This window comes from Pantherophis guttatus, chromosome 13, assembly GCF_059756535.1.
Source record: "Pantherophis guttatus breed Tessera chromosome 13, ASM5975653v1, whole genome shotgun sequence".
In the NCBI taxonomy this organism is placed as follows: Eukaryota; Metazoa; Chordata; class Lepidosauria; order Squamata; family Colubridae; genus Pantherophis; species Pantherophis guttatus.
In genome coordinates this window covers 15,588,186-15,610,820 of record NC_142075.1, presented here as the reverse complement: position 1 = coordinate 15,610,820, position 22,635 = coordinate 15,588,186, and the positions used below count along the sequence as shown (strand labels likewise).

Sequence of the window (22,635 nt, the reverse complement as noted above, 5' to 3'; positions counted from 1 at the left end):
CAATGACAATAAAGTTTGTTTGTTTATTTATTTATTTATTTATTATTTTATATTGGGAGTTGTAGTTCAGCCTTAGATTATTTTTTGTATGTTGGGGTTGAGGAATATTTCCAACTGCACCGGGAACTGCATTGCAAACTTGCTCCAAAGAAGAAAAGCCTCACCTTGAACCCATTCACTGGTTGAAGACACATTGAAACGTTCTCCGTTTTCAGCCTGGAACAATTTGAATACTTTGGCAAGAGCTGAACCTTTGCGTCCTGCAAAAAAAATAAAAAAATAAAAAATAAATAAAAAATAAAAGGGAAGCAAGAGAAGAACTTCCTAGCAATCCCCAAAGCTGCAGTTGGTTACGGAGAAGCTGTCAACAGTTCAGTTGTTATATTTCTTTGGAAGATTTAGAACACATATATGAAAGGGACCTGCAGAGTTTTAAATGCAAGTGCTCAACATTGACACGATTGTTTATATCCATCTCTTAAGCAAAATTGATTGTCAGCCTGCAAATTCAGCAGAAAGACAAGGGGGAAGGAATATAAATTACTTATATTTTCCCACATCTTTCAAATTTTACACGCTCAAGAAATATGGTGACACAATCCTTCCTGAATTTGGGCTCTGTTTAAAAACTATAGCCTTTTATTCTTAGAATGATCAGCCTGAATTTTGAGACATGAAGCCCATCCATCTAAAAGTCAACAAGGCTGGAAAAAACCAATGGAAGTTCTCCATGCCCAGACAACATAAGACCTGACCTCAAATCATGCCTGACGTAGCCCAATGCCTTATGTCAAAATGCCACTCAATATAATTTAGCTGCCATTATTCTAATGACCATATATATCTTGATGATTACCTTGATATTCAACATGATCTTCCACAGATGACAAAGGTTTTCCTTTGACAGTAATGAAGCTCCAGGGATGCCTGGGGAATTAAAAAACAACAACAACACACGCAACTTAGCAATTACTCTTTTGCAAGAAATACATGCATCTTACAACACAGAAACTCAGTATTACTTCTTTGTAAGACACACATGCATCTTTTTGGAATATGGCTTGTTTTGTTCTCTTTTCACAGCTCCCCAGACAGACTAAACTCTGAGATTTTTTTTTAAAAAAGTTCATGAGTAAAGCTAGACTCCTGGTGCCTGCATCCAGCTGTTTTCCTGGCAGCTGGATGGACGTAGCTTGCCACTGCCTTCTGTTGCAATGTGTTTTTGACTTCCCAAGTCTCGCTAACTTCAACCTGGCTAAAGTCAATGGTGCCTCTGCACTTATTCACACACAAACATGTTTTTTCCAAGGACAGTTATAAAGCTAGAAAACCTTTGCTTATCTTAATGAATTTATTTCCTTCGGCTGGAAACAAAGCGAAGAATTATGACTCTAAGGATTCCCATCGAGCAAACGCCTAACATCATAAAACTCGGCCATTTCCAAGTTGACAAAACTCCAGCTATGAATAAGAAAGTTCTCAGAACTTCTTCAGAGGAATCCCATTAGAGATCAAACTATAAAGAACTAGCTTTTGCAGAGATCAGAAATGCCGAATTCTTAGAAATGCCTTTCAATGAACTGAAAATATCTGGCTGTTAATTCCACTCTCTGGAAGAATCATGACTAGGCAGATGAATAAAGCAGAATACAAAGAGGGTAATTGTAGGGAATTTATAGGTGGATTCATTTTATTGATTAATTGACTAAATATGTCTCTGTGTGTTTTTAATAAATATGAGTCTGCCTTGAATTCACAGAACTCTGAAAAGTTAGCAGTGGTGTTTATAGATCCTTCTGAAATCTCGATGAGTAATATGTGCATGTGGTTTTTTTTTTCTTCTTCTTAATATATTATTTTTTGCTATTAACTTTTCAAACCAGACAGTTGCAGAAGCCACTAAGAACACGAGCAAGAGGACACAGATTGGGGGAGGGGGGAAAATAACCAGACATAAACAAGAAGAACTGGAAATTCTCTGTCCTAACCGAGTTTGCCCTACTGTTCCAAGCAACGACTTCATGAATTAATGGCATTGGTCACTACCAAATGAGAAGGGCCTGGTGGGAAATTCAACACAGCCTACAGGATTCTAACTGGGATTCAAAAGTTTAAAAAGAAATCAGACTAAAAGGGACACATTATTGAGCATAATGTTTACAGAACTTTCCATCATTGCCGTATTTAAATTCGCTTCTCTGTGTGGTTAGAATGGTGCTAGATTCCACTCGCTGCATTCTTGACTCCAAATTGGCTGTTTATTCATCATCCTTAAAGTAGGTTAGAAGGCCACTTTTTTGCCCAATGCTGCCGGAAAAGAAAAGAGCCAAAGTCTGTCTTTTTTACTATAAGAGGGTTGATTGAGAAGGAAAAGACTGAAATCTGCATGTGGCTGTTTCTTGATTTTGAGAGGCAGTTTGGCCTGCTCACTGTAGAGAGAAGGTGACTTATTGAATAGAACAACCCAATGCAATGGGAGACATAGCAGGACATCATCTCTGCCGATACTAGAACAGCATAGATGGATGATCCAGCTCAAGTCTTATCTTAGTCTTAGTCTCAGTCTCAGCCTTTGTCTTAGTGTCTTAATGTCTTAGTGCAGGGGTCAGCAACCTGCGGCTCTGGAGCCGCATGTGGCTCTTTCATCTCTCTGTTGCGGCTCCCTGTTGCCAGTCAGCTCCACAATTGATAGGGCTTTATTTAGGAGAGGTAGAGGAAAAAGGACACCGTGCTAGGAGGAGACTCTGTGGTGGGGGGAACCGGACTTCCGGTTGGCTCCAGAATTGAACAGGGGGGCTTCTGGTTAGGGCATTTGTGGCTCTTTGAGTGTTTAAGGTTGCCGACCCCTGAATTAGTGTCTTAATTTATGTTATGCATATTTTCCTGCAGATTTTAAGAGAAATAAATAAGTAATCGGGAGAGAATCACGATTCAATGGATGTGAAAAGGACACCTCTGTATGTCTAGTTTAATGAAAAAAAGGACCAGGGGTGACATGATAGCAGTGTTCCGATATTTGAGGGCCTGCCACAAAGAAGAGGCAGTCAAGCTATTCCCCAAAGCACCTGAGGGCAGGAGAAGAAGCAACGGGTGGAAACTAATCAAGGAGAGAAGCAATCTAGAACTAAGGAGAAATTTCCTGACAGTTAGAACAATTAATCAGTGGAACAACTTGCCTCCAGAAGTTGTAAATTCTCCAACACTGGAAGTTTTTAAGAAGAGATTTGACAACCATTTGCCTGAAATAGTATAGGGTTTCCTGCTTGAGCAGGGGGCTGGACTAGAAGACCTCCAATGTCCCATTCTATTCTATTCTATTCTATTCTATTCTATTCTATTCTATTCTATTCTATTCTATTCTATTCTATTCTATTCTATTCTATTCTATTCTATTCTATTCTTCAGCGTCCATTCTCATTTGGGACTGCCCAAGCAGAATCTGTCCAGTAATATTGCCTGTGGATGATTCAAACAACACTTTTCTTCAGGAAGGGTGGATGTAGGAGAAACATTGATAAAGTCTGGGACGGAGCCAAAAGAGGAATCAGCCTGGAGACTCTATGTAGCCACAGACAGACTTAAGTCCAACCTCCTATTGAATTCTCTTAACCTGATCTTATGCCAAGATAGTGCTAACCGTTAGTTGTATAGATTCCCATGCATAGGAACGACAAGCAATAAATCACTTTAATTTAGAATGTCCTATGTGGCCCTGATCTCTCCCACCTAACATTTGAATTGGATTCTAGACAGAGATGCCAACTGCCTAGCCATCGGGATCAAGGTCTGACATGGAGAAGTTTCACCTCCCTTTATATCTACAGCAGTTTACACCCTCCTTTTTCATCGCTAGGTCAAGCAAAGTTGGCCAAAGGTTCTTCTATTTATAGTTGCCTTCCGTAAGGCATCTCTGAATGCACAATAAAGTCAAACAGCTGATCGACACAAGCCACCCATTTTTACTGTCTGCCTTGGACAGTAAAAGACAGACAATCGTTAAGCAACTGGCAGTACACTGCTGGCTGTTCTCCATTTGGCTGGAGAACTACATGTTACTTTAAAAAAAAATTAAAATGACAGAGACCGAGAACAGGGAAGGATTGATGAGGAGAGAAAATGGGAGAAAGTGCTTGGAATTGTGGGGGGCCCCGGGGAACCTCTTGCTAAACCCCATCCAATGAGAAAAACCACTAATTGAAACCACCAATGGCAGGGAAGGTTCACCAATGGTTAAGCCCAGACTGCAGCGAGAGCAAGAGGACGATGGCAGAAACCCAGGGAGAGCTACAGCAACGACTAGAGTGGCCTAAAGCAAAAAAATATGTTTGCACTTGACAAATTGGCAGACGGGAGAGAATTTGTCACTCTGCCTGGAATTGTCTCGATTTCTTGTCTTCAAGGTACAGATATTGGACAGGGTTAAAGAACGCCGTTTTCTCAAAACGGCAATCACGGTTTTGGTTTCAATCAAAAACTGTGAAGGCTGCCCAAGATGAGGGATGCCTAATTAGAACAATTCTGAGCAATAAAAATCCCAGGAGGAGGTGCTTGAAGTGCTATTCCAGAGCAGGAAAAGAGGTGGAGAGAGAGACGGAGGGAGGGAGGGAGGGAGGGAGGGAGGGAGAGAGAGAGAGAGAGAGAGAGAGAGAGAGAGAGAGAGAGAGAGAGAGAGAGAGAGAAAGCTTCTGGATAGGATTTTGGGCATGCCATGAGGAAAAGGAATTTGGAAAGACTACGAATGGTGTTCAGATGAGTGGGATGGAGAAGTAGAAAAAAACTGCATGTCAGCCTCCTAGAAGGCTGGGGGAAAGGGGATTTGCTTCCATGCCTGCAAACATCAAACCCAACCACAAATAGTTGACAGAACTAGATCAGCTAAGAATACATTCTAAAACACAAACACACACACACACGCTGGAGAGGCAGTGTTCCCAACCTTTTTTTGGCCATGCCCCACCTAAGCATCTCTAAAATCCTGATGCCCCCCCTCCCACCCATGATATATAATTCTTACTATTCAAAAAGTGAACTCCTATAAACAATATCACCATCCGCCCTTCAAATCCTAATTCCTTAGCATTACTTCAATTAATTATCTTATTTCTTCATCAATCAATACTCTGTTCATAAAATATGTATGTGAAAGAAAAAAATTAATTTAAAAAAATCAAATTACCCAGGGGTGAAATCTAGCAGGTTCTGACAGGTTCTGGAGAACCGGTAGCGGAAATTTTGAGTAGTTCAGAGAACCGGCAAATACCACCTCTGGCTGGTCCCAGAATGGGGTGGGAATGGGGATTTTGCAGTATCCTTCCCCTGCCATGCCCACCAAGCCACGCCCACCAAGCCACACCACGCCCATCAAGCCATGCCCACAGAACCGGTAGTAAAAAAAAATGAATTTCACCACTGAAATTGCCCCTCTGTGGGGCATGGGCCCCACGTTGGGAACCGCTCGGCTAAAGTGATGGAGTAGGAGTCCCAGGTTCAAGTCCACCTTTGGCCACAGAAACTCCCTGAGTCACTTCAAGCCAGTCAGAGTTGCTCTCACCCAAACCTACCTGACAGGGTGAGGATTTCTGGGGAAACAATGGAGCAGGGAGTGCTATTTATGCCGCCTCCACAAAAGGCAGGATATCACAAACACACACACACCCCACACAAACTCCAAAACAAAGTGAGGAACCACAGGTAGTGCAATTGCTTGTGAGGCAATTTTCTCCAGGCTTATTCATAAATAAGGCAGGCAAGCCGACTGCCAGGTAAGTGCTTCCTGAAGATTGCAGCTTGTTTTTCTCATAACAAAAAGACCAGTCTGGGAAGTTTAGGGTGGTTGGTTTAATCAAGATTACTCAGTCTTTGGAGTGTAAATTGGGTCAGAATTCCTGCAGTTGGGTTTTTTGGGGGGGAGAGGGATGATAAAGGACAAGGAATTGGCACTCTGGTGGAATCCGCCACCAGAAGTGGCTTCATATTGAGTGAGACCACAGATTCATCACTGTATCCGTAAGGAAAAGGCAACCTTTCTTTGGTTAGGAATTTTGAGATCCTACAGCAGATGGGGACTGCAGCCAAGAAATTAAAAGACGCTTGCTCCTGGGGAGGAAAGCTATCGCAAAGTTAGACAGCATACTAAAGAGCAGAGAATATCACCCTGCCAACAAAAGTGTGTATAGTCAAGGCTATGGTTTTCCCACTTGCAATGTATGGCTGTGAAAGTTGGACCATAAGGAAGGCTGAGCGCCAAAGAATTGAGGCCTTTGAACTGGTGCTGGAGAAGACTCCTGCGAGTCCCTTGGACTGCAAGGCGATCCAACCGGTCAGTCCTAGAGGAGATCAATCCTGACTGCTCTTTAGAAGGCCAGATCTTGAAGAGGAAACTCAAATGCTTTGGCCACCTAATGAGAAGGAAGGACTCACTGGAGAAGAGCCTAATGCTGGGAACAATGGAGGGCAAAAGAAAAAGGGGACGACAGAGAACGAGGTGGCTGGATGGAGTCACTGAAGCAGTAGGCATGAGGTTAAATGGACTCCAGAGGATGGTAGAGAACAGGAAGGCCTGGAGGAACATTGTTCATGGAGTCGCAATGAGTCGGACATGACTTCACAACTAACAACAATAACAAATGCAGAATGAACTATACATCTCTCGCCAAATGGTGAAAAGAAAACTGTCAGCCTGTGAGGTAGTCCAGGCTGGAAGCATGCCCAGATGAACCAATTCTACATGAATTGAATCTTTGCAAGTCTAAAAGTATACTTTTCCCCCGTCGCCTTTACAACCCAAGAAATTAGGGAGGGTCCCATTCCTTCTGCAGGCTCAGCAGCCTCTTATCTGACTGTTCCCCCTGGCTCTTCTTTCTGTCCCTGAAGGTCATTCTCACATACCATTACAGAAACTGGTAAAGTGACTCCCTTTAAGCTTTGCCAGCCCAAGGGCTTCTGCTCCAGGAGAACTACTACTGTGGCCTTATTTTGGACAACTGGGCAGGTTTCCAAAAGAAACTATGAGATGCAACCACTCTAATTTCTGTTTTCCAAAAATGTCCCTCTAAAGCTTGAAGACACTATTATATGCATCAAGATGATGCTATATGTTAATGTTTTCCTTTGCAATGTGCAAACTTCCTGCTTCATATCTTTGAGTTAAAAGAATCTTACTAATCATCAGGTAAAGCAGGATTCCTAGGGAGGCAAAGCATACAGTCATTGGATGCATCAATACCCATGGCCATTAATGCTTTCTTGTAGAACCCCACAACTGCTCTACAAGATCTTGGAGGATTTTTACAGCCTTCTGTGGAAATATCCAGGGATTGAACCTGGGACCTTCTGCATAGAGTATTTCTACTCTATCTCTGAATAGAGGTCATTAGTCCACTTTGCACTGATTGATTCAATGTTGAAGCATTCCTTCAACCCAACTGTGTGGACAAAAGCCATCTCAAGCCATGTCCTTGGCCTCTGAATACTCTCAGATGAAAAGGAAGAGGAGAGGAGGGAAAATCACTGTGAGGGATGTTTGTCCTCTTGGGCAGAGGGTGAGGGGGAAAGTGGAATTATTTTAGATCCAGGAAAAGCACAATAAGGACTTTGTGTTGTAACCCTGGCAAGCCAGGCTCCTACCTAAAGCCAAGGTGGAGGAAATGCTTGCTGCCCAGTTTGGTCATTGCTTTCCTGGCCAAGTCATCCAAATTCTTGGAGCCTTCGTCATTGACCGCGACTGACAAGATCATGCCATCTTCCACAGCGTTCAAATATTGCACAAAGCGGAGGCTTTCGCTTTTGAGTTTGTAGGTGTCAAATCTGAAGAAACACAGAAGGACACGTGAGATGTAGAAACATCTGCATTCGCCATGTTGATTCATGCACAGACACTCTCGAAGAAGAAGATAGCATCAATGCTTGTTTGCACACTCAAGAGAAGCCAACTCTGAACACAGATTGACCTGCAGGAATCAGATAACACACACTCATCCCATTATAGGTGGATTTTTCTTGCCATTATATCTGTCACAGGAGTACAAGCTTTGGTCCCAGGAACCAAATGTATTCCTCCTTTCCTTTCTATCTTTTAAGCCTTTAGCTGCAAGTTTTTATATCTTTCACTTCTTTCACGATCATATCGTTGATATATATGATTCTACTGGAAGTGCTTATTCGTTTTATGATGCTGGGCTAGTCCGTAATTAACTAACTCACTCAAACCGCTTTCGGTGCATTCTACAGCCCTCTCTTCTGTTCCTGCCTATTTTCAGGAAGTTAAACACTGTAATTTTAAGCCTGATAAAGTAGAAGGGGCAATCAACTTCAGAATGAAGTTTAAGAAAAAATGTGGGTTTTGACCTCCAACCATACTCCCTGCCTAAACCACACCCATTCCACCCCACTTCTATATTCACCTGCAGCCCGTTCCAAAATCTAAATATCTAAAATCTAAATGCATCCTGCATTCACAAACTGTGTTTGCACAAAACTCCTTGACCATGTCAGGTAGAGAAACAGTCAGTGAATTTGACCAACATACTAAGCTTGATTAGCATTAACCTTGCGCAAAACAGCTGAGAGCAAAACAGCTGAGAGTCGGGAGGCCGATCCAATCAACTTGTGCTAATTAGGCTGTGGTGAAGCTGAAATGGGCTGTTTCTTCTTGCTGCTTGGTGCAAGGAGGTAAACTTCTGGGAGGCAGAGGCCAAAGGGTGGAGGCCAGTGGGTGGGCGAGGCTACATTCAGTGTATAAGACGCACCCAAATTTTCACCCCCTTTTAGGGGGGAAAAAGGTGCGTCTTATACTCCGAAAAATACGGTATTAGCATCTGTGGCAGCTAGTACTTTAAGAAGTACAGCACAACTGATTAATGGTGTTTTTGCAATTCCGTTTGGCGCGTGAGGTCAGAGGAGCTAAGCATTTGTTTTTGGACATCGGGAAAACAATATAAAGAAGAAAAGAGAAAAGCTTGCTTACATTGGCTGAAACAGGGAAAGAGTCTGAGCTCTTAGACTCACCGATCAGAATGGATGACAGCTCCGGTCTTGGGATCGATGACATGGACGATGATCCCACGATGCCCCCAGCTTCGTTCAAAGTAATAGCCCCCTTCTTCCAATCCCCCTGGATTCAGAGTCTTGTTTAAGAAAGTCCAGGACAGCTTCCGCTCACCGTGAACCTCAAGAGTCCCGCCGTCAATGACGCCAATGAACTTTCGCCCAAAGTAACTGTCTGGTTGGCTGCCATCATCAGCCCTGTGGGGTGAATTTGAATAGCATTTTATTTCTCACCTTTGGGAATTGCTGTAGAGCAATAGTCGAAGTGCCCCCCCCCCCAAAATAAACAGAGTGTATTATAAAGCCATCAGTTGAAACCATCAAATAAAGGATGGTTCACTGATGAATAAATGTTTTCTGAAAGCAGCAGAACAATAAAATCAGAAAAATAAAGGAAGGCCATTTATTACATTGCGGCAGAAACAGGAAAGGGCACCAGAAACATGAAATTCTTTCACTCGGCAGGATGAAAAGAAGCAGGATTTGTGAAGCAAGAATTCCGTAACATGGGAAGCTACTATTAGATAACTAGTAAGTAGCAAAAAGATTCAAACAGATCCTAGTCAGACGATCCAGATCTGAAGAAATCTTCTAGACAGTTCTACTTGTGCCTGAAGATATATCTTTGGAAGTACTATTCTCATTCCGATTCTCAATTAGTCACTTTTACAATCTCAGAATTGCAAAAGTTTGTAATCAAGTCTCCAAATATAACCTGAGGGTTGGGTTGATTAGGAACATATAAGAACAGAATTTTGTCTGGGCAATGATAGGGTCACATCTAACCCATATCCTGCCATTGGGGCCTCAAACTAAAACTCTCTACCAGAAAACCTGGGTAATTTCAATTGCATCCTATCTTAGATAAAGGTAAAGGTTGCCCTCGCACATATGTGCTAGTCGTTCCTGACTCTAGGGGGCAGTGCTCATCTCCGTTTCAAAGCTGAAGAGTCAGCGCTGTCTGAAGACATCTCAGTGGTCATGTGGCTGGCATGACTAAACACCAAAGGCACATGGAACGCTGTTCCCTTCCCCACCAAAGGTGGTCCCTATTTTTCTACTTGCATTTTTTATGTGCTTTCGAACTGCTAGGTTGGCAGAAACTGGGACCAGTAACAGGAGCTCACCCCATTATGCAGCACTAGGGATTCGAACCACTGAACTGCCGACCTTTCGATCGACAAGCTCAGCATCCTAGCCACTGAGCCACCATGTCCCTATCTTAATAACCTTTAATTCAGTCTATTTTTATTCTTGTTGGTATCAGTTCTGATTTGTAATCATTCTACGTATTTCCGCAGGGTCCAACTTTGGACTTGGAGTTACGTCTGCAAAATTAAGCATCCTCCCATAAGCATCCTTCTTCCCAGTGCATTGTAGTAATTTTGATGTCTAATGTACCAGATCTCTGCTCCTCCATCCGTCCATCCAGAAGAAAAAAAAAAAAGCCTTGTGGGGCTAATCTTCAAAATTATGGATGAGGTCGGTTTAATTACATACCGTCCATATAAGATGATTGTCAGACTGCTCCGGAAAGGGCAATTCTCACTCCCGATATGTAGTTCTCCATCATTTTCTATCCGTATATGACGAGTGCGTAAAACAATGGGGGCTGTGTTATCTTTAATCACTAGTTTTCCTAACAGAGGAGAAGCAAAAGGGGTATTTAAGTTGGTTGATTTAAAACTGTACCATAAAGTTACGATTTTTCCTTCTATATTATTGGACTTCTCAGTTGTGCCTCTTTTGAAGGAAGGCAAATGATAAACAAAGTCGATAATGCATATTTTTAATCTTCTGATTTCCCCCCTTCCTTGCTGGATTCTCTCTAAACAAATTCCCTGCAAAGAAAAGTCTTTCTTTTTTTTTCAGAAGGGGAAAGAAATCAGTTTGGTTAGCACTGTCATTTGGTGATTATTGTCTGTATCAGACACAGATAATTCACCGTCAAGTTTGAACTCATCATCCAGATCGGGTAAAATGTGAACTAAGTGGATTGATCAGACTTCTACGTTATAGAGCAGAATTGTGAAATTAAAAAGAGCAAATTTTTAAACAGCAAACTCTAGAAAGAGTCCAGAGAAGAGCAACAAAGATGATTAGGGGACTGGAGGATAAAACATACGAAGAACGGTTGCTGGAACTGGGTATGTCTAGTTTAATGAAAAGAAGGACTAGGGGAGACATGATAGCAGTCTTCCAATATCTCAGGGGCTGCCACAAAGAAGAAGGAGTCAAGCTATTCTCCAAAACACCTGAGGACAGGACAAGAAGCAACGGGTGGAAACTCATCAAGGAGAGAAGCAACTTAGAACTAAGGAGAAATTTCCTGACAGTGAGAACAATTAATCAGTGGAACAATTTGCCTCCAGAAGTTGTGAATGCTCCAACACTGGAAGTTTTTAAGATGATGTTGGATAATCATTTGTCTGAAGTGGTGTAGGGTTTCCTGCCTAAGCAGGGGGTTGGACTAGAAGACCTCCAAGGTCCCTTCCAACTCTGTTATTCTATTCTATTCTATTCTATTCTATTCTATTCTATTCTATTCTATTCTATTCTATTCTATTCTATTCTATTCTATTCTATTCTAATGCTTTTCCTTGTTTCTCTGGAAGTGCATAGCTCCTCCTAAGCATGATTGTTGGGAAACTGAGCTTTATTATCTGATATTTCAGTAGTTCGCCATAAGAGTCAGAACTTTCTTAAACACAACAACAACAAATGAAAGCTGATTTTATTTTGCCAATTTTTCTCACTTCTGCAGAACACTAGGATAAATACCTGACTATCTTCAGCTCAGACCACAATTCTTAATGCATTAACCATAACTCAGTCACAGCTGGGGCAAAATGACCATTAAAAAGCAGCCAATTTGAAGAAGATCTTTGACGCTCACTTCAATGGAGTGCACACGCAGGCTTGTTCATCGCTCAAGCACACACACATCCTCACTTGTGCGAGCAGTGCGTGAGCATACGCATGTGTGCTCCTGGCTGTTTCTACAGCCCGGTTGCAAACCTCTTACGGCCCACTAGTGGGCTGCAGCCTACAGGTTGGGACCCCTGATCTAAAAAGGTTTTACATCCTTCTATTCTGCAAGACCAGGGGTCTGCAACCTTAAACACTCAAAGAGCCATTTGGACCCGTTTTCCACAGAAAAGAAAACACCGGGAGCCACAAAACCCTTCCCATGCCTGACTATTTCTTGAGCAACCACAAAACTAGCATATGTAGTTGAATTAAACATTCTTTTTCCTTCTGAAACTTTTCTTTTATTGGATTTATCCATGGTTGGCCTACCGGGGGTTGAAAAGCTCAATAAATTGTGTGCTCGCAGGTGTCGCACATTGGCGGTTGTGATGCATATTTTGAGTGACAAGGAGCTGCAGCAGAGGGGTGAAAGAGCCACATGTGGCTCCAGAGCCACAGGCTGCTGACCCCTGTACAAGACAAATAGGGAATTAGAACTTCCCCAAGTCTCTTGGCACCACTAGCCTGCAGTACAGTGCCTTTTTATAGCAGGCTGTGCCTTTACCCATCCTATAATTATGGATTCTCGGTGAACAGTTAGTAGGACATTGAAAAAGGAAGTGGAAAAGAAACACAATAATCAAATTTGCAGTTTCTCCAACTGGGACAACAAAACAAGCTTAGCTGCAGACAAGGTAGCTGATGACATCTATTCCCCAGAATTTCTACCCTGATATTAACCAAAGTTGGTTTTATCCATATTAAATTTAACACTGTTTACCTTGACAATGCTATATTTGTATCGGCGTTGCATGACTTCTCTGCGCCTTTCAATTTAGTGGGGAACAGCGTTCCAACATAAATCTCCCCATAAATAGAGGCCAACCAACCTTCATGTGAGGAAGCCCAGCAAAATGTTTACTAGGTGATGCTGTTTATATAAAGCTGCCCTCGGTATAAATAACTGAAACTGTCTGTACCGAATCCACTCATTAGCCAAGACAGCGCTGTAATACTTACACCTGGCACAAGCAAACTAGAATACCAGACACAGGCATGCAGCCTTGCTTGCCTGAGATCCCGGGAATAAGGAATGTGCTTTGGTTTCAGAACAAATTAAAACGCAATTTTGCATTCATTCCAAAACAAGTGTAATAAATAATGAAGTAAGTATGTTTAGCGTTACTTGCATTGATACCTGTCTGGATGGGAGTGAAAACTTTCCTCCAGCAGCGGTGAAATTTAAATAAAGTGGGTTCCCCAAAGGCTGTCATGTTATTGCCGCCAAATCAGGGGTGCTATTCAGCAGGTTCTGACAGGTTCTGGAGAACCGGTAGCGGAAATTTTGAGCAGTTCGGAGAACTGGCAAATACCACCTCTGGCTGGCCCCAGAGTGGGGTGGGAATGGAGATTTTGCAATATCCTTCCCCCTGGAGTGGGGAGGGAATGGGGATTTTGCAATATCCTTGCAAAATCCCCATTGGGAATGGAGATTTTGCAGTATCCTTCCCCTGCCACGCCCACCAAACCACACCATGCCCACCAAGCCACGCCCACAAAACCGGTAGTAAAAAAATTTGAATTCCACCACTGCCCCAAATGGTGCTTCATTCCAACTTAAATGTCCCAGAATGCATTTCATCACTCAAGTCAATGATTCTCAATCTTGGCAGCTTGAAGAGGTGCGGACTTCAACTCCCAGAATTCCCAAGCCAGCACGAGTTAAAGTCCACAAAACTTCAAACTGCCAAAGTTGGGAAACTCTGTTCTAAGTCAATCTGGAAGAGATAGATTCAGCTAAATAGGTTCATATTTAACCTAAATAGAAAACTAGATGCTTATAAGAATAAAAAGCATCAGATAAATAGGAGTTTCATCATGGGGGGAAAAAATCAAGGAATGAATGCAATTTTTAAAATCGCTTTAAGAATATTAAGCTTATTTTCATTAAGGGAAGGACTTCATCAAGCAACTGAGTAAGCTGTTCTGCATTTTGAATATAGAATATAGATGCTATGGTTTTCCATCAAACCAGCCTTATGAATGATTTTAATGTTATAGACTTAAGTGAATTATAGTAAGATATTTGATTGTAGTATTTGAATAAATTGATAAAGGAAGAAGTGGAAAAGAGGGAAGGAAATGGTTTATGCATATCTGTGATTGGAACAATGGAATTTAGGGGAAACATTTAAAATTATATTATGTTGTGAAAAAGGAGTAATGGGAAAATATTTGAATAGGATGATTTAGAGTTAGGGCTAAGTATTAGAAAAATGATTGATTTTAAATCAAAGGGTTTTAACATGGAGAACAATTAGAGGAGGAAAAAAAGAAAACTTGACTAAGATTAGAGATTAGGGCGAATGGTAATATTGGCTATAGATCAGAAAAAAACAAGGAAAAGAAAATAAAAATTAGAGAGAAAGAATATTATGGCAAAAAGTGAAATAGATAAATTGTGTTAGTGAGATAACTAAAAACTGTACAAATTTGTGACTCGGCCAATACTCTGTTCAGAAAAAATGCATTGTGTGTTTTTTTGTTTGTGTGTGTATGTTTGTTAAAAAATTAAAAACTTTTATAAAAACAAAACCAGCCTTACCTCCATTTGTGATGACAATGGAATGAACGGTGGCAGAAGAAGATAGGAGAAGCTTTTGGCCTTGGCTAATCACTACGTGATTCTCTTCGTCATGTCCTGGCTGCCAGAGTTTCAGTTCTGGATCCAAATGGGGACAAGATGGGACTATTCCTGTTGGCACACACAAAGGAAGCTATAAAGAACATGGACTTATTTATCTGGTACCTAGAACACAAATCCATTAAGCTAAGAAGACAAAGGAACCATTTCTGAAGCTGCTGAGTTAGGAAGCAGAGAGAGAGAGAGAGAGAGAGAGAGAGAGAGAGAGAGACAGAGAGAGAGAGAGAGAGAGAGAATGAAAATGTGGGCTGAAGGTAGAGATAATTTTAAGAACTGTGTTATCCACAGTGGATCTTGGAGAATCACAGAGAAAACGTGACTTGTTCAAGCTGGAATGCTATCTACACCAGAAGTGGGTTTCAGCAAGTTCTGACCAGTTCTGGAGAACCGGTAGCAGAAATTTTGAGTAGTTCGGAGAACTGGTAGTAAAAATTCTGACTGGCCCTGCGCCCATCTATTCTCTGCCTCCCGAGTCCCAGCTGATCAGGAGGAAATGGGGATTTTGCAGTAACCTTCCCCTGGAGTGGGGTGGGAATGGAGATTTTACAGTATCCTTTTCCTGCCATGCCCATCAAGCCACACCCAGCAAGCCATGCCATGCCACGCCCGCCAAGCCACACCCACCGAACTGGTAGTAAAAAAATTTGAAACCCACCACTGATCTACACCTTCCTCTGGAGGAAGCCCTGTGCCTCTGCTGAAACATAGAGGGATTGGCTTCCAATCCATCATGCTTGTTTATCATGTGGCTTCAGCATTCTTCATGATTTTAAAAAAATGCACTGGCCCACATGGATGAAGGCAGTTCAACCATGGTGAAGAAAGTGAATGTACGACCTTGAGGTAGATTAAATGTTGGACTAGACCCAACTTCAATTCATGGAAGTTCACTGGGGGGTGGGATTTGGGGGCAACCCCTTCTTCTCATAACCCAGCCAGTACCATAAATTATGTCTCTTTAAGTCTAAGCAAAGCTGCTACTGTATTTTTTGGAGTATAAGATGCACCGGACTATAAGATGCACCTACCTTTTTTGGTGAGGAAAAGAAGAAAAAGAAATCTGCCTCTGCCTCCCAGCAATTTTGCCTCGTTGCAGCAAACAGCAAACAGCCTGCTTTACTTTCATTTTCGTTTTCAGCATAGCTTGATAAGCACAAGAAAAAAAAATCTGCTCCCAGCAATTTACCTCCTTGCAGCAAGCAGCAGAGGCCCATGCAAAACAGCTGAGAGCAAAACAGCTGAGAGTCGGGAGGCTGATCCAATCAACTTGTGCTAATTAGGCTGTGCTGAAGCTGAAACGAGCTGTTTCTTCTTGCTGCTTGCTGCAAGGAGGTAAATTACTGGGAGGCAGAAGCCAAAGGGTGGGGGCCAGTGGTGGGCAGGGCTACATTCGGTGTATAAGACACACCCAAATTTTCACCCCCTTTTAGGGGAGGGAAGGTGCATCTTATACTCCGAAAAATACGGTAATTCCTTCCCCACAGCTCACAGAAATGAGAATCGTATTTCCTTAGGAAGAGCCAATATGGATTCACTTTCACTGTAAATAGCTTCGGAGCCAAATATTTGAGAACTTCTCCAACTGACAGAATTCTTCTACTATGCCATTGGAAGGATAAAGCAAGAAGAGAGAATTTCCCCCAGAGTTTCCTGCTGTATTCAGCCCTGAAACGGATCTGTCAAATGTGCTCTCTTGTGGTTCATGACCATATACTTCGCTGAACTTCTCACTGCAGTGACCAGAAGTCATGAAAATGTACTCTTCCTTTAATTATAATCTGGAGAAGGAGTTGATATTTCTACAGATATCCCTAACTTATTACTTGGGGATAGAAAAGCTGCACATGCCAACATTCCCTTTATAGTACAAAATTGTTGATGGAAAAATTGTGGTTTCTCTTGCTATTATCTCCCTTAATTCTAATGGCTGGCTCTCACTTGAAATAATGCCTTGTGAACAATATACTCTAACACGCATAAGAAAACTATGGAAAATGACCAATTTCATGCATAGAGAACATTCCTTTAAAAAAAAAGAGAGAGAAAAAGCTCATTTCCTATTGTCTACCTTCCCTCCTTCCAGACTGACAACTTCAAGATGCCCTGGAAGTTGACAAGTCTTGACTGGACTTTAACCATGTTATATACTTGTTTGCATAAAAATAAACAACCTATCTGGCTAAGCATATAGAAATAACTCTTATTTTCAAGGGGCCAAGGCGGTTTTCTACAGCAATCCATACAATGCTGTTCAGGTTCCAATACATTGAGAAATAATTCCTACCCCTTATGGAATTTTTAGGGGAAAAAAGAGAAAAACAAATTAGTGTTTATGGGTTCTAGGATTAGAAAGGCTATTTTATGGAAAGAAGGAAAATATAACGTAATCTCAGAGAGGGTAAAATACAATTGCATTTTTAACTGCTGTCCAAAAGTTCAGAAGTTTCTCTTTCCCTTCCCTTCCCTTCCCTTCCCTTCCCTTCCCTTCCCTTCCCTTCCCTTCCCTTCCCTTCTCTCCTCTCCTCTTCTCTTCTCTTTCCTCTCCTCTCCTCTCCTTTCTTTCTTCTTTCTATTTCCATTTTCTTTCTTTCTTTCTTTCTTTCTTTCTTTCTTTCTTTCTTCTTTCTGTTTCCATTTTCTTTCTTTTCCTTCCTTCCTTCCTTCCTTCCTTCCTTCCTTCCTTCCTTCCTTCTTCCCTTTTCTTTCTTTCTTTCTTTCTTTCTTTCTGTCTTTCTTTCTTTCTTTCTTTCTTTCTTTCTTTCTTTCTTTCTTATTCACTCTTTATTTTCCTTGGTTTTTTTCTAATATTTGTGTTGTTTTTATCTTGTTAAAATATATCTTCAATATAAATTATATTTTAAAAAGAGAAAAATAATTCCTGATAGGTGGACAATGGCGGAGCAGTTTCAGGAGATTTTTTTTAAAAAAATCTCTAGCCCATCTCATTCTAATTTAAATATTTTTTTGTGATGGTCAAAAGCTCTTGGAAGGCTAAATGCCACACTCACTGGACATGTTGACCTGCTCAGGAGAGTGAAGGCTGGCCATTATGTTCACCGGCTCACTATCCTTTGGATCTCAAAGAAGGCATTCCAGAGGTATATTTAGAAAATAAAAGGCTGTTAATTGCCTTCTGATAAAAGGGTGTTTTATGACTGGCCACCCGTCCCATTTTACAAGAGGTCCTAAACAGGCTTTCAACATTCCAAAGTTGAGGACTTCTAGTCTAGAATATTCCTTCTTTGGCTTCTATGAGGAAATGCCCTGATGACTGCACAGAAGGCACCATTTTAATAGCCTACCATCAAAAGCCAGTCATTCAAGAGTGGGTTGGGGGCAATTTTAAGTTGCACAGATGGTTAATGGCCAACCTTGGAAGATAAATCAAAGAACTGATTGCAAACTCCAGTGGGGACAGTGACAGTTTTACAGCCCCTCTCTTAGTGCCTCTTTCTCTTTGTCCATTCTCTATTTGCCTCCTGACACAAATGAAATCTCTCATCCAGCGCAAATGTCCCCATGATTTAATACTCAGCTAGGAATCCCGCCCCCCCCACCCCCCACAACCTTCCTGGTCTGTCACAAGATCATACCAAGAAACCCTGATTTTTTTTAAGCAGGCAAGAGATGATGGATGGATGATTCCTGTTCTCGGTTGCTGTTTTGAATGGTCTTTTCCCTATCTCTCCCTCTCTATTCTCTTTCTCTTTTTGTAGGCATGATTAGAAGTTAGACAGGAAAGAAAGAAAGAGCTTTTTTAATATAGGGTGATATGATTAAAAGCTAGAGTAAGAGATAGAAATAAAGGGAATATTAATGCATTACATTTTTATTTGACAAAATGAAAATGATAATGTAATAAACATTATTGACAGTAATAAACTTAATGACTGTCATTAAGTGTTGTACTTATGATTCTTGATGAACGTATCTTTTTCTTTTATGTACCCTGAGAGCATATGCACGAAAGACAAATTCCTTGTGTGTCCAATCACATTTGGCCAATAAAAAATTCTATTCTATTCTATTCTATTCTATTCTATTCTATTCTATTCTATTCTATTCTATTCTATTCTATTCTATTCTATTCTATTCTATTCTACTCTACTCTACTCTACTCTACTCTACTCTACTCTACCCTACTTTATTATTTTATTCTATTCTATTCTATTGTATTCTACTCTACTCTATTCTACTCTACTCTACTCTACTCTACTCTACTCTACTCTATTATTCTATTCTATTCTATTCTATTCTATTCTATTCTATTCTATTCTATTCTATTCTAATGAGAAATAAGTGGAATAATTGAATAATGGTAGACTGTAACCTAATATAGACGTGTATTGTTATGGGAATTTCACAGATTGGTTGAATGTAATAATAATGTTTGATCTGATCAAACATTACAAACATTGTTTGTATTGGAATGTATGGCGCCCAGGTGCCACACTGTTCACGCATTGATTTGACATTTTTATAAAAAATTAAAAAAATAAAAAAACTTTTTTAAAAAAAGAAAAGAAACCCTGACTTTTTAGTAGACACAGAAATAGGAAAAGAAACAGATAGCTTTAATTGTAGCTCAGGTGTCAGCTTTGGAAACCATATTAACCCCAGAAGCTTCCATGCTGCCACCTTCTTGCGCTTGGGAAAGTAGAAGGGGGGGGAATTTAGTAAAGAGATTGTAGTTAAGACATAATAGCATTCTTCTTTTCGGTCAAGGTCAGGGTGCTCCTGCATCTGGAGGAGGAGTGGTTGCAGTGGTGGCTCAAGTTGGGACGGAGGATGATTGGGCCATGTGATGGACTGATGGGTGTTGGGGCTGGGTTTGGGGTTTTGATTTACTGAGGGAAAACCTGGAACTCTCAGATTCGGGCTTTCCCAGATGTGCCTATTCCTGTGAGGACGAATCTTTGGCATGCGTGCCCTCTCTGATGGCACGCGAACCATCGCCCCAGTTCAGCTCTGCTACGCATATATGCGTGCCTCCCAGTGGCCAGCTGTTCTTCAGGTCTCTGCTGTGCATGCACGGGGGGCGGGTCACATGCGGGGGCCCGCGGACATGCACAGGGGCTGGGGCGCATGCGGTGGGGCCATGTGTGCATGTGCAGGGGCGGGGCGCATGCAGGGGTGCGCATAAGCAGGGCGTATGCAGGGAGCGCTCACGCATTGCATTTCGGGGGTTCGGGCGCACACACATGCATTTGAGCGTGCTCGCACTCTTTGGGCACTTGGTCCGGAAAAGGTTAGCCATCACTGACCTATTCCAATAAATAAAAGATTTGAGATGATGCTTGTCTCGGAGTTTTTAATTGGAGTTGGGTTGTTCTGGAATGCTGACATTAGGAGGTCTTACAACTCTGAGCACACTTCTTTAAAAGCCAGAGAAAACAAGCAGGTAAAGTAATAAGACCACGAAAAGAAGGGCTGGCGTTAGTACGGCAGTGTTTTTAATACCTCCCATGATAAACCGAGAGCGTCATTAAATGGATGTTGTTTTTAACATAGGAATGTTCTTCACCGAAACAGTGAGCCGTGGTCACAGACATGCAACAGTTCTTACCCATATGTTGAGCAGGGAGCATTAATAAGACAGAAAGTATTCCGATGGCCTGGAACATCATTGGATGCGTAAAGGTCTGTTGATCTTCTTAGTCTTCTGCAAACCTGCAGACAGGAAGAATCACAGCAAGAGGAATCATTCAGCGTTGCATGCATGCGTGCATGTTTTATATAAAAAAGGAGCACCAAGCAAGATTAAGATTGATTGTATGACTAAGTAACACGCTAATGTTTCCCTTTTCTTAACTTGGCTGCACAAAGGTAAAAACGATGCGTTTACGTTCACCCGTACCGCCTCACCTTTTATGCACCCTTTTGCGTGGGCTTAGTATTAAAATTACTTGGCATTATAAAAACACAGAAAGGAACAATGAAAATAAAAGCCTTGTGCAAGTACACCAATTCATGTGGTTGAAGATTCATGTGGAAACAAGAGAACTTGGTCTCACGTTATCCCCCTGGCTTCAAAATTTATTTCAGCTTTAAGTGCTGAAATAGCTTTAAGTGCTGAAATATCTTAAAACTCACACCCTTGAAACAAAAAGAGTGGTTGGATCATACACCACACAAAGAATGAGCATTTAAAAACTTTTAAGCTGAAAGTCAATGGCACACAATAACGACAACAACAACAACAAACCCCAAGAATTGTGTAGTACTTTCAGATGCAGAGTTTATTATATTATATTATATTATATTACTTTACTTTATTTATTTTTTAAATTTCCATGCCGTCCATCTCCTCTAGAAGGTGATAAACTGGGAGATACATTAAATGGATGTTGCTTTTAACCTAGGAATTTTCTTCATTGAAATAGTGAACCTTTATTATCTCTGGGTGATTTATTTTAGAAAAAAGATGATAGATAGATAGATAGATAGATAGATAGATAGATAGATAGATAGATAGATAGATAGATAGATAGATAGATAGATGATGGATGGATGCATGGATGCATGGATGGATGCATGGATAGACAGATAGACAGATAGACAGATAGATAATAGGATATAGGGAGGGAGGGAAAGAAGGAGGGACAGAGAGAAAAGAAATGATAGAGGTAGATAGTATGTAGGTAGGTAAATAGATGATAGATGATAAACAGGCAGATCTATTGATCATAGTGGTCTCCAAATAAACATATTCGGCACATTTTCAAAAGGTCATCAAATAGACAGAACATCAATGGATAGAGCAGAATCATAAAATAACCCAATATAGCAGAAAGAGAAATATTCCAGACTTTAAACATTTAGGACCAAGAAAGGGGAGAACGCCCAGCGATAGTCCTCCATAAATGGCTACCCCAGTAGAAAATGTCATCTTCTCCTCCTGTCCTCCATCAGATAGTCAAGGCATCCAGAGGAGAAAGTAAAAAAAAAAAATCTTAATGAAAGGATGGGCTACTTTTTTCCCCTTGCTGATTATTACCTAGGGCCAGAGGTCTGGCTTGGTATGAGAAGGTGATGTGAAGACGCCAATATCCACACAAGATTGAGGGAAAGACAAAACTTCTATTTCTGTTCAGAAGCAGAAAGAGGATGCCTCTGAGTTTCACACCCAAAGTGCACATCACAAATCAAGCATAGTTATTTTGGTATCATTTACTACAGGAAATGAAAGAGAAATGCTGATTGATTCATGACAGTCACACGTGCTCACAAAACAATGCCATATTTAGTTCCGCTCCATTATTATCATGTAAATTGACTACTTTATATGGGTGGGGTGTTTTACTATTATAATAATGAACTTTGTTTACCTCTGGTCATTTGTCCAGACTGTTCTTAACCACTGTTTAAGCTGAATATCATATCACCTTCCTGGATTTTAGTAACTTGCAAGGTATCGTAGCCAAGTATCAAAACCACAACCTGTTAGCCAGTCTATATAAGAAATATTTGTGGTCAACCTATGGCATGTTACAGAAGCGTAACTTCTAACAGGCAAAGACACAACTAAGCTAATAGTTCTGGCTATAATTAATTCATAGCTTACAAAACACTGAAATTACTTTCCTGTTACCTATTTCCTTCGCTTCTTATGACTATAACTCTGTGGCATGTAACTCATGATTTAGGTTGATTGCTTTTATTGGTGCCCGGTTATGATTTATGTTGGTTGATTATTTAGCATCCTATGACTATTATGTTGTATTATGTTGCATCTTATGATTTATGATGATTGTATTTTATGATGATTATGATCATGATTTAACACTTTGTTGCTTGTATGTACACTGAGAGCTTATGCACCGGAGACAAATTTCTTGTGTGTCCAATCACACTTGGCCAATAAAGAATTCTATTCTTATTCCTATTCCTATTATTTCTATTCTCAATAAGTCACC

General features: G+C 41.0%; 1 protein-coding gene across 5 annotated transcripts in view; it reads right to left on the bottom strand.

Annotated features, from left to right (window-relative positions):
- The window catches only part of CEMIP (cell migration inducing hyaluronidase 1), a 153,523-nt gene that overhangs the window by 50,860 nt on the left and 80,028 nt on the right, over positions 1-22,635 (bottom strand). For all 5 annotated transcript variants that reach the window (XM_087877924.1, XM_087877920.1, XM_087877923.1 and 2 more), the window contains 7 exons: positions 20,286-20,389; positions 14,621-14,770; positions 10,546-10,684; positions 9,007-9,243; positions 7,627-7,806; positions 857-927; positions 165-260 (listed from right to left, as the gene is read on the bottom strand). In XM_087877924.1, coding sequence (XP_087734050.1) covers positions 165-260; positions 857-927; positions 7,627-7,806; positions 9,007-9,243; positions 10,546-10,684; positions 14,621-14,770; positions 20,286-20,346 — 934 coding nt within the window. In that variant the 5' untranslated portion in view covers positions 20,347-20,389. The remainder of the gene's footprint in view (positions 1-164; positions 261-856; positions 928-7,626; positions 7,807-9,006; positions 9,244-10,545; positions 10,685-14,620; positions 14,771-20,285; positions 20,390-22,635) is intronic.